The sequence below is a fragment of the Podarcis erhardii genome (assembly GCF_964252035.2).
Source record: "Podarcis erhardii genome assembly, chromosome: 14".
NCBI classification, from domain to species: Eukaryota; Metazoa; Chordata; class Lepidosauria; order Squamata; family Lacertidae; genus Podarcis; species Podarcis erhardii.
This window is the reverse complement of record NC_138503.1, coordinates 18003576-18016486: the sequence shown is the minus strand read 5'-3', so window position 1 is coordinate 18016486 and position 12911 is coordinate 18003576. Positions and strand designations below refer to the sequence as shown.

Genomic DNA, 12911 nt, shown 5'->3' with positions numbered 1-12911 from the left:
CAGTACATAACAATAAGGTTTCTCACATTATTAAACAAGTCATGGGGGGCCTGCAAGGAATTACACAGGAGACAAACTATTGAGCCATCCCTTAGCACAAGAGCGTTCAGCAATCATTAGTGAGGTTTAGTGGGTCAGTGGATATGCAACTTATATGCAACTTGCAACCCACGTCCCCAACCTCCCTTCTATTACCCCCCCCCTTCTTCTTATTTATTAATTTTCTATACTGCCCTATACAGTGGTACCTCAGGTTACATACGCTTCAGGTTACTGACTCCGCTAACCCAGAAATAGTGCTTCAGGTTAAGAACTTTGCTTCAGGATGAGAACAGGAATTGTGCGGCGGCAGGCCCCATTAGCTAAAGTGGCGCTTCAGGTTAAGAACAGTTTCAGGTTAAGAACGGACGTCCGGAACGAATCAAGTACTTAACCTGAGGTACCACTGTACCCGTAAATCTCAGGACGGTTCACAACATAACATCAAGAAGCTGCTTTGATTAAACGATTGTGATTTCTAACATTTCCATGCACCAGGGCAGGTTATAATAACCAGAAATACAATTACAAAAACAGGAAACCGTTGTAATAATGACACAAAAGACCTGCTCAGAGCAAGACCATGATCACAATCGTTCACTTGTATACAGATAGGTAGCCGTGTTGGTCTGCCATAGTCAAAACAAAGCAAATTCCTTCCAGTAGCACCTTAAAGACCAACTAAGTCAGTTCTTGGTATGAGCTTTCGTGTGCATGCACACTTCTTCAGATACACGAAAGCTCATACCAAGAACTGACTTAGTTGGTCTTTAAGGTGCTACTGGAAGGAATTTGTTTTGTTTTGACTATGGCAGACCAACACGGCTACCTATCTGTAACTGGAACTATGGAAGGCACCACATTGAGCCGCATGAAATGGAAGTCCATCAACCTCACCTGTGTATCTGAAGAAGTGTGCATGCACACGAAAGCTCATACCTAGAACTGACTTAGTTGGTCTTTAAGGTGCTACTGGAAGGAATTTGTTTTGTTCACTTGTATGTCGCCTTTCCATAGTTAAAACCACGCTCAAGGCAGCTTACGGACACAGAAATATTTGCACAGGTACAAAACTGTAACCAAAGTAGTCCTAAGTGATGTGTTTTAAGCATTTAACACCTCTGTCCCGCACACGGCTGAAAAAGTGTTAGAGATGTGATAAATTAGGGAGAAAAAAACACTTCCCCTCTGATACTAATTAAGGCACACACAGCATCTTGAGCAGGGGTCAGCAAACTTTTTCAGCAGGGGACTGATCCCTTGTCCCTCAGACCTTGTTGGGGGCTGGACTATATTGGGGGGGGGGAATAAACCAGGGGTGCATTTTAAATAAAAGGACACATTCTACTCATGTAAAAACACGCTGATTCCCAGCCCATCCGCAGGCCGAATTTAGAAGGCAATTGGGCCGGATCCAGCCCCCAGGCCTTAGTTTGCCTACCCATGATCTTGAGACTAGTGCAGGGAGGAGGGGGAAAGGCTCAGAAGATATGCATCCCATGCTTCGTAACCCTCAGTCCCCAGATACTGTAAGCATCAACACTGGCACCACATGCCATCAGTGATACAGGAAAATAAGGAGCCTTATACAGAAGGGAACCAGTGGAAAATCTAGGGAGCAGGTGGCGCTGTGGTCTAAACCACTGAGCCCCTTGGGCTTGCTGATTGGAAGGCTGGTGGTCTGAATCCCCATGATGGGGTGAGCTTCCATTGCTCTGTTCCAGCTCCTGCCAACCTAGCACTTCTAAAGCATGCCAGCGCAAGTAGATACATAGGTACCGCTGTGGCGGGAAGGCAAATGGCGTTTCTATGCGCTCTGGTTTCCGTCAGGGTGTTCCATTGTGCCAGAGGCAGTATAGTCATGCTGGCCACATGATCCGGAAAGCTGTCTGTGGACAAACGCCGGCTCCCTTGGCCTGAAGCGAGATGAGCGCCGCACCTCATAGTAGCCTTTGACTGGACTTAATTGTCCAGGGGTCCTTTACCTTTACCTTTACTTTTACCTAAGCTGACTCCTAGCAGCTCTCCAAGATTTCAAGCAGGGGTCTCTCCCATGTGGGAAATTTGCCCTGCCTGAAATCCTTGAGGTGCTTCGAGTTAAATGGACCATTTCTCTAACTCAGTACAGGGCAGCTTCCAATGTCCTTATCTGATGCCATTCTCATGCTGGGTCCAGTCTAGGTCACAGAACTAACACATTCCATTCCTAGGACATTTTCACTCATCTCAAAATACAGTGGTACCTCGGGTTAAGTACTTAATTTGTTCCAGATGTCCGTTCTTAACCTGAAACTGTTCTTAACCTGAAGCACCACTTTAGCTAATGGGGCCTCCTGCTGCCGCCACGCTGCCGGAGCACAATTTCTGTTCTCATCCTGAAGCAAAGTTCTTAACCTGAAGCACTATTTCTGGGTTAGCGGAGTCTGTAACCTGAAGCGTATGTAACCTGAAGCGTATGTAACCTGAGGTACCACTGCATTATGGAAGCAAAAGGAAGTTTCGGTCTCTGAGAATGGGGTGAAAAGGAAACAGAAGGTGGTTATGAATGATGAAGTCAGTTATATAGGGAAAAAGTCATTTTTATGTTAAATATATTGTAAGAACTATTTAATATTGTTTTTGTTTTTCTTCCTTTTTTCCTTTTTAGTTGCTAGGAGGTGATGGATATTTGTTTACTTCTATATTTCTTTCGTGTGTGTGATGTATTAAAATGAAACAAATATATATATATATATATATATAAGAATGAATGAATGGCATGACAGAATTGATGGATACTGCACAAAAGTGAAGCAGCTTACTTTGCATCGGCAGTGCTCAAAGCTTTGCTTTTTATGTATTATGTTCCGCCCTATGAATTCATGATGTAGCAATAAAGTAGAGGCTGCCTCTGAGCATACACAAAATGCACCTCCCTCAACTGCTGAATTCTACCCAATCTCACCACATGTGGGAAGGAAAACGGTTGCCAGGCCAGAGTATGTGGGCCTCCAGAAAAGTTTCAGCCCTCAGCCCCGCTCCCTCTTTTAAAGCGTAAGGCTTGCAGTCCCTAAACCCCTTTAATTCTGCATTTATTTCCGACATTACTTTATTTCACCATCGATGGTCACAAAGCGGCTTGCACAACATCCCCTCAAAGTAATACACAAACAAACAAAAGCAATAGGTTTTTAAACAAAAACAAAAACCAGTTCCATAAACACAAGCAATCCATTTTGGGGGTGAAAGCAGCCACAATGAACTCAACGGGACATCTCACTTCCGAGGGGGCCTGCGTATCCGCAGGGGCTCCCCACGCACACGTTTCCGGGGGATGACGCATTACCGACCTCACTTCCGAATAAAACACTCACTCCCCACCCTCTCCAGGGGCATATCCGCGTCCGCCCCTTTCCACGTGCGGGCCGTTCCCTTACGTCACCTTAGGCGCCCTCATTCAACTCAAGGAGGGGTTTTTCTCGGGGCGGGAGGGAATCCCCCCCAGACGGAACTTTACACTCTCACTTTCTCTCGGTCTCTATCTTAAACACCCGCGCGCGGAGGTGGGGGGACGAGGGCGCACGCGCTTGCGCTTCCCGGGCAGCCGCGCGCCGTTCCGTGGAGAAAGGGGCTTTCCCCGCTTTCGTTTTTCTAATTGCACGTGAACCAGCGTCGCGTGGGAAGAGGGCAAAAGAGCCTTGAGGGACCCGGGTTGGCCAGCCTCTGGGGAAACGCCTGGCCGCGGGCGGGGGGAGGAAAAAAACCCACAGAAAAGACTTTTCCCCCAGACAGGCTTGCTGACCCTCACCCACCTTGCCGCGCACCAGGCGCGACTGGCGCAGCTTCTCGGCGGCGCTCAGGGCTCCCAGGCGGCGCTTCAGCTCCGCTCGCAGCGCTCCCTTGGCGGCGTGCAGGGCGGCCATGTCGCCGGCGGAGGCGGCTGCGCCCTCCCCTCGGCTCTCCATAGGCAGCGCAGCCTCCGCCGCCTCCCCGAGGAGGCGCCTCGACGACACCGGCTCAGTTCAGGAAAAGGAGCGCAGGGAGCGCGCGGAATTGGGCTCCGCGGGGGCTGTCGGTTGCGCTTAAATGGCCTCAGCGCGGAGGGGAAAGGCGAGCAAGCTGTACTTTCTCGCTGGAAGAGACACTCACCTTTGTCCTGGCAAAATACCGGGTGGGGGAAGATTTTCCCTTTCATCTGGTTCCAAAGTGACTTCAAAGCAATCTTTTGCAGCCTAACCCGGCGACCTCTCAGGAATTTGTCATACACGCACGCATGCACATAAATGTGTAAATCTCCCCCCCCCCCAAAAAAAAAAAAACCGACAACAACCCAGTCCTTTCTGCTGGAGATAATTCAAACTGAAATTCCCAGGTGTCAAAAGAGGTTGTTTATGTGTGGCACTACTCCGGCCCATGTTTTCAGCGAGGTCCCAACTAAAGAAGAATGGCAACTGAAGCTGACGGAATATGTGCAGCTTGCAGATCTGACATACAGAATAAGAGAATAAGAAGAAAAGACTGGGAAATGTTTATTGAATATATGGGGGGAATTGTGTGCACACTTGAAAATGCTGGCAGCATTAAGATAAATTAAACTGTAAATAAGTTTTGATGGATGTAATGGTGGAATACTGAATGGTTTAGTTTATGTAAAATATGCAGGGATTTAAGATATGCAAAATGAAACATGGAAAGGGAAGAAAGGAAGTTGCTGATATTTTAAGGATGTTTAAATGAATATTCTAAAATGCAAAACAATATATATATTCATATATATATAAATAATTTGGAAGTCTGTCTGTGCTTGGCTGCCTGGAGCTTAAATACTTGACCTTTCAAACAGGCATTTGGAGAGGATCCCTAAATTGGTGCAGAGAGAAGACCTGAAATACAGGACAAAACTCTTACCAATTCAGAACATAGCATTATTCATTGAAATATGGGACCCTCCTGTATTATATACAGGACAGGTGGCAATCCTAAACATGACTCTACGCACTAAGGACAATCTTACTGATTTCATTTTCCAATTTTAGAGTTGCTTTTCATTATAAATCTAAAGCGCTTGTCGTCCCTCAGTACAACTGCTGAGGGAACTGGATGCTGGGATGTGCAGGACAGACTAAAGAAAGTGCGTTACTTTTCCTATGGTGCGTAAAGAATGAAGTTTGCTCCTACAAGAGGCAGCGGGGACTGCCACCTTTAGACAAATTCATCATGGAGTGTGGGGTTTTCTGGCTAGTAATCCTGACACAGCCTTCTACCTCCATTGTGGAAAGTGTTGTTCTTCTCAATAATAGCCATTTCTGGAAAGTGCAGGAAGAGAGGATGCAGTTACTGCTTGTGTTCTTCCCATGAGAGGCATCGTGGAACTCAATAGGCCATTGGCCTGATCCAGCCCTGCTCTCTTTATGTTCCTCAGGTGATGCCAGCAAAATCTCTGAACCTGAAGTAGGGCCAGCTCCACTAAGGCTTCTATCAGATGAGCCTGTGGGGACAGTGGGCCCAAACGCACCCCAAGTTGTGGTATTGTGCTGTCCTAGACTCAGGATTCATCTGTAGAAGACTTATAAGGCAGCAGTAGGCAACCTAAGGCCCAGGGGCCGGATCTGGCCCAGTCACCTTCTCAATCCGGCCCACAGACGGTCCAGGAATCGGCATGTTTTTACATGAGTAGAATGTGTCCTTTTATTTAAAAAGCATCTCTGGGTTATTTGTGGGGCATAGGAATTCGTTCATTTTTCCCCCTTCAAAATATAGTCCGGCCTACCACATGCCTGAAAAAGGTTGCTGCCCCTGCTATAAGGGCTTTATTTCAGCTTGCTGGAGCAAATTCAGAGTTCATTGTTTCCAGAGCATTGCATGAGCCTAGGGTCCAGCCTGAATTTCATCCCACCTTGCCTTGTGTCAAGCCTGAACCTTGTCTTGTCTTCTCACCCCTGTTGGGCCCTGCCCTGCCTCACCACACTGCAGAGTGGGGCAGTTCAGATCTAGAGTTGCCCGGGCAGAAGTCTGATGTGTCATTGTTAAGGATGCCCAGTGGCGTAGCGTGGGGGGTGCAGGGGGGGCCGGCCGCACCGGGCGCAACATCTGGGGGTTAGGGTTAGGGGGCGCAAATCCATGGGTTAGGGGGTGCAAATTACTTGCCTTGCCCCGGGTGCTGACAACCCACGCTACGCCACTGAGGATGCCCCGGATTCATGTTAGCAAAAGTTGAGACAGTATGTGTGTGTGACATCACAGGCATGTGACACTGCCCTCCCCCAAATCTTGGGTCCAATCCGGCACCTCTGCCTTTCACTCAGATTTATCTGTCTGCAATGCACGTACGACAAGGCTACAGAGCAATAACAGTTAGGCAAGAGTAGAGTGGTGTGAGATAACAGTTTGGGAAAAGGAACTGGCAGCCACGAAGGAGCCCTGCGCAAAATGAACTCTTGTGACAGTTTCCTGCGACAGCACAGCTTCAATGGGGAAATGAACACCCTTCACCGAAAAATTTCCACATTTTGGCAAGGTGAAGTGGTGGTGCTGCTGACACGGGCGGTATTTATGTCCTGTTCTAAACATGGATTTTGGTGGCGCAGAAAACTTCAGGATAGAAATGTGTCTCCTACAGTTCTGTCTCCCAGACAGCAGGGACTTGCTGAAGCATAATGGCATTCATTCAGTTTCGGCCCCTGAGATAAATGCAGCTTTCTCGTGAGAATGACATTTGCTCCAGAGAAAGAAAACCTCTTGGATTTGCACCCTAACTCTCTTTCTGGCAACAAGGCTGTTCCATATTTTAATGCACTACAGCCAGCCATGACGCCTGGTTCCTTTCTAAAGCAGATTGTAGGGTCAGTGGGAACTGTGTTACAACTCAGTGTGAACTGGATTGCAAACTTTAAAACAACAGCCTTGCTGTGTATGCTAAGGTGATCGGGCCTGAGGCACACAGCCCTGGTACTTTATTTGCAAAGGAAGAAAATTATATTATTATTATTATTATTATTATTATTATTATTATTATTATTATTATTATATTTATACCCCACACATCTGGCTGGGTTCCCTCAGCCACTCTGGACAGCTCCCAACAGAATATTAAAAACATGATAAAACATCAGACATTAAAAACTTCCCTAAACAGGGCTGCCTTCAGATGTCTTCTAAAATTCAGATAGTTGTTTATTTCCTTGACATCTGGTGGAAGGGTGTTCCACAGGGTGGGCGCTACTACCAAGAAGGCCCTCTGCCTGGTTCCCTGTAACTTCACCTCTTGCAGGGAGGGAACTGCCAGAAGGCCCTTGGAGCTGGACCTCAGTGTCCAGGCTGAACGATGGAGGTGGAGACGCTCCTTCAGGGATACTGGGCCAAGGTCGTTTAGGGCTTTAAAGGTCAGCGCCAACACTTTGAATTGTGCTCGGAAACGTACAAGGATTTAACGATAAACAACCAGAGCAAAAATGAAAGTTCCAAAGCTTGCATTCCTAACCAAAAATTTTACACATCTAGAGCATCCTTTACCTTATGGAGAGTAACCCCGAACAAAGGATAATAGAAATTTCAGTGAAGGAATTATCCTATCTAGGCAAACTTATCTCCAATACAGACACAAAGTATCTGAGCTAAGGATCCTTGTAACAAGCAAAATTAGGGATGGGGGGCAGGAGTGAGACATGCGAGAAGGAGGTGCCTACAAATACATTCTGTCTTGGGGTTTCCCTGTACAGTGGACCTCAGGTTAAGTACTTAATTGGTTCCGGAAGTCTGTACTTAACCTGAAGCGTTCTTAACCTGAAGCGGACTATCCCATTGAAAGTAATGGAAAGTGGATTGATCCATTCCAGACGATGGAAAAACACCCCCTAAAACAGCAATTTAACACAATTTCTACTGTTTCACGAGACCATTGATCCATAAAATGAAGGCAATAATCAATGTACTGTACTATAAAATAAATAAGACAGTATTTTAGATGAAAAAAATTAAAATTTATTTCCAAACTCACTGTTTGGAGGGGGCTCAGGGTCCTCTTCCACAATCACAATCGGCTTGACTCCCAGCATTCATGGAGGCCTCAGAGAGCTCCTGCGGCTGGAGCCCAGTCGCAGAGACTCTGCAGGCCCCATGGATGTCAGGGCTTGGCTCCCGGGATTCACGGAGCCCTGCAGGCACCGCAGATGTCAGGGCTTGGTTCCCGGCATTCGCGGAGGCCTCAGAGAGCTCCGTAGGCCCCGCTGATGTCCGGGTTTGCCTCCAGGCAGCAGTGAGGCCTCCGAGAGCTTGGACAACTTACTCCCGGGTTACAATTGTTCGTAACAAAAAAAAACAAACGTAAGTTGAAGCGTTCGTAACCTGAGGTACCACTGTATATCCTTGGAGTTGGCATTGAGACAGAACTGCCTTTATGTACACTTGGGATATGAACTCCCATCCCACACAATCCAGAACACAAGCAGCAAACCATTGCCAAAATACAGGTTTATCTCAATATTGCCCTCTGCACATGCATGGGAGCATCTGTTACATAGGTCCAAGGAAGTAGCGAAGTCCCAGCAGATGTGACTGGCTTGAGCTTCACATCCACTGCCCCAGCCTTCCTTGTTTGCTTCAGGCTCTATAAGCAAGAAACATTTGCACACTTAACTAAAAGTAATGTTGCCTGCTGAACAGCTGCCCAGATATTTCTCAGCTGTATGAATTTATGCATCTTGGCCGCACTGTTATCTCTCAGTTAGCACATGCTGCTCTGCAAAACTAGCAACTTAAATTTTCAGTCTGAACTGGATTAAGAGCACAACTTTACTTAACTTTAAAAATAAAAGGACACAGTAGAATAAATGGTCTAATATATGTTTTCTACATAATAAAATAATTATTATATCATAAGTATAGATGTCTCTTAACATAAGCGTTGACCGACTGGGTTGCCAAATGCAAAACTTGCCCTGGTGTTTCTCCTTTATTGTTGTTTAGTCGTGTCCGACTCTTCATGACCCCATGGACCAGAGCATGCCAGGCACTCCTGTCTTCCACTGCCTCCCGCAGTTGGGTCAAACTCATGCTGGTAGTTTTGAGAACACTGTCCAACCATCTCGTCCTCTGTTGTCCCCTTCTCCTTGTGCCCTCCATCTTTCCCATCAGGGTCTTTCCCAGAGAGTCTTCTCTTCTCATGAGGTGGCCAAAGTACTGGAGCCTCAGCTTCAGGATCTGTCCTTCCAGTGAGCACTCAGGGCTGATTTCCTTCAGAATGGATAGGTTTGATCTGCTTGCAGTCCATGGGACTCTCAAGAGTCTCCTCCGGCACCATACAGTGGTACCTCAGGTTAAGTACTTAATTCGTTCCGGAGGTCCGTACTTAACCTGAAACTGTTCTTAACCTGAAGCACCACTTTAGCTAATGGGGCCTCCTGCTGCTGCCGCGCCGCTGGAGCACAATTTCTGTTCTCATCCTGAAGCAAAGTTCTTAACCTGAAGCACTATTTCTGGGTTAGCGGAGTCTGTAACCTGAAGTATATGTAACCTGAAGCGTATGTAACCCGAGGTACCACTGTAATTCAAAAGCATCAATTCTTCAGTGATCAGCCTTCTTTATGGTCCAGCTCTCACTTCGTCTCCTTTATTAGGGTAGCAAATTTTCTAGAATCCTGTTTAAATAATTCAAGTTGCAATGTAGTTGTGGCACTGGGGTGGAGCTTTGCAGCAGAAGTCTAGGGTCCAGCTCATCAGAAAGAGCTGCACCAAAAAGTATGTGGTCCTTGACAGGGGAAAACCTGGCTCACTCTGATAAAAGGAGTATGATCACTGGAAGCATTCTCTGAGGGAATTATGGTTTGAGTTTTCTTGAATTAGGCTGTGAAGGTGCCATACTTTTAAGGCACATTTCTCCACACCGACCCAAAGGATCTTGGGAACTGTGGTTTACCCCTCACAGAGCACCCTTCTTAAACTACAGTTCCCATGATTTTTTCAGTTGAGGGGAATGTGTGATTTAAATGTAGAGTGTTTAGTGTTTACACAGCCTAAGTTACAAAATGGTGGAAGAGAAATGGGCTACAGCAGAACTATGTTTCGTGGTAAGGGATTAAGGTATTTGGAAAGCAAAAACAGAGCAGCTGAAATTGTCTTTTAAAATGTAAACCTTCTTGAAGACCTGGTGGATATAAATAATAAGATGTGCAGGCCTAGTTTGAACAATACATCAGTTTGGTAAAAGATAACACTATTCCTTTGATTTTAATCCAGGAGAACCTTGCTTGTGGTCTCAATGGATCATTTTACTGATTAGCTAGACTTTATTTATTTAAGCCCAGGTCTTATAGATGAAAGTTAAAGTTTATATATGCTTTAGCTGTATATTTCTTGTTTAAAGGCTGGAAACAAAGTCTTGTGTTCTATTTTGAATCCACAGGGTCTTAAAATATTAATTACACATTACGCTGCCCACAGTTATTTGTTTCTTAAAGTTGAAGGAATTTCCCCCATGCAGACTGAAGGCTTCTACCCCAGTGTACTTGATCATACAAATTTCCAAAAATGTGGTATGATTGTAACTTGAAAAGAGATTGTACCTTATGAACACACAAACATACAGTCCTGACTCAAGTTGTTCAAGTATTTTCCTGTTGAAGACCTAGGCAAGTGAATACATACTGAAATGGTGGTCTAAAAAACTGGTGGGGAAGGAATTTGCATTTTAATTAGAAACTACCTAAGTCACACTTTTTGACCCAATACACAAAACAAGACACAACTGTCCTTCAAAATTCACGCTTCTGAATCTTGTGGCGCAGTTCTGCAAACAGAAAATGTGTACAAAAATAGTATGTTCGGGGGGGGGGGTGGACTCTGAAATGCTGGGATTTTTTAAAATGAGGATCCCACTCCTCAAAGTTGTAAACTGCTGGAGAAATGTGGCTGGAAAAATGAGAACTAGAGATATCAGCAACTATTCTGTCTTAGAAAATTTCCAGTGTGAAACCTTTGCCTCTCTTTTATAACAATATTTGGCAATTCAAAATGTCGGGAAATGCAATAGCATAGCATCATAGCATGGAAACATGGATTAGAGTTGCTTAATCTCAACCTAAGGCTGAGTTATGTTGTTTTCTAGTCTGTTGGTTAAAGGTCAAGCTGAAAAGTACAGAATTTAGATTGGCAGAACTGGATGAACTTGGCTTCCAAAGCTTCCTCCTGTTGCAACTCCTCCAGTTTAATATTTTACTTAGCACCAGTTGTGCTGGGGTCCGCTTGCAAAACACAGAAGTGGAACAGCAACTGTCTCGAGGAGGTTATGCTATGTCACAGTGCTTCTCACCCAGGGCCGGATTTCAGTTTGATGAGGCCCTAAGCTACTGGTGGTAATGGGGCCCTTTATATGTCCAGCTGTCCTTTGGCAACAACAAATTGTCACTGTTCTTTGTGTTGAATATATGCTTTATGGTAATTTATGGACCTAATAGGTATCTAAAGCCATTTGCTCAGAACAAAATACGTATTTTATCAAAGTACAGTGGTACCTCAGGTTAAGTACTTAATTCGTTCTGAAGGTCCATTCTTAACCTGAAACTATTCTTAACCTGAAGACCACTTTAGCTAATGGGGTTTCCTGCTGCCGCCGCGCCACCGGAACACAATTTCTGTTGTTATCCTGAAGCAAAGTTCTTAACCTGAAGCACTATTTCTGGGTTAGCGGAGTCTGTAACCTGAAGCGTATGTAACCTGAAGTGTCTGTAACCCAAGGTACCACTGTAATTGTTGAACTGAAATACAATTAAGAAGAAGTACCGTATTTTTCCGTGTATAACATGCCCCCATGTAGAAGATGCCCCCTGTTTTTAGGGGCACTGTCAGATGGCAATGGTCGTTGCTCGTGAGTAACCAGTCAGGACTCCGACCTGTATTTTACAGGTTATATTTTGGTGCAAAACTATTTACAGTGCAGAGCCACAAGTTCATGTCTGCCTCAGTTGCTAGCAGAATACGGGAGTGGTTGTTTCCGGAACCTCCCCCAGCATAATAGTTTCGTCACCCCCAGCCTTTCCCTCCCTTCTTTGCGTTTTGTTTCGCCTTAACTAATGGCAAGGCTAGGGGGAGCCAGATTCTCCCCATAGAAGAAGCATGTGAGTAGGGGAGGGTTAGCCCTCTGTTACAAGGTCAGAACAGAGGCTGCCCCCCACTGCCTGGGTTAACAGCCGTAGCAAGAGAGTCCCTGTGGGTGAGGCCGTTTGGCCCTGCAAACTACAGCTCCCATCAGCCCCAGCAAGCATAGCCAGTGGCCTGAGATGATGGGAGTTTTAGTTCGGCAGCATCTGAAGGGCCAGAAGATATTTCCCTATCTGCCTTGTTGGGACCTACGAAGTTCCAAGTTTTCAGCCACTTAAAACTTTCAGCCACTGAAGTTCATGGTTTCAGCCATTCTGTCTTACATGTTTCCCCAACCTTCAGCAAGCCAGTTTTCTGTAACCACCTGAGCACGCTCAGCCCTCAGCGAATTGTTTTCGGGACTCCCCTCAATAAGGGTTTTCCCCCTATAGATTTTCATACTTCTACACACATTGTGCTTCTGCAAACTTCTGTTCCCCTAAGCCTGCTGATATCTTCCCCTTGTGTGTAGGTGTGCCAGTGGAATAAGCATCTTAAACATTTGGGGGGTGTGGTCAACTAACCGTGTACTCAGAGTTAGACCCATTGCAATGGATGGCCATGACTGAGGTTCACGGATCTCAGTGGGTCTAACTCTGAGTAGAAGTAAGTTGCATGTTTACCTTTGGAACGTTGGGAGTGAAGTAACAAGGCTTGTTATAAGTATGGTTGCCATGTTTCCTAAAGAGAAAATCTGGACACAAAAGCTTGCAGATTCTCAAAGACAAAATGAAGTTTTGGAGCTATTTTTAAGGAAATGC

General features: G+C 45.7%; 2 protein-coding genes across 2 annotated transcripts in view; one reads left to right on the top strand and one right to left on the bottom strand.

Moving 5' to 3' along the window:
• Positions 1 to 4106, bottom strand: part of MTHFS (methenyltetrahydrofolate synthetase) — a 37681-nt gene extending 33575 nt beyond the window's left edge. The window contains exon 1 of the mRNA XM_081839343.1: positions 3831 to 4106. Coding sequence (XP_081695469.1) covers positions 3831 to 3983 — 153 coding nt within the window. The 5' untranslated portion in view covers positions 3984 to 4106. The remainder of the gene's footprint in view (positions 1 to 3830) is intronic.
• MINAR1 (membrane integral NOTCH2 associated receptor 1) overlaps positions 1 to 12911 on the top strand; it is a 211501-nt gene that overhangs the window by 160377 nt on the left and 38213 nt on the right. The window lies entirely within an intron of this gene.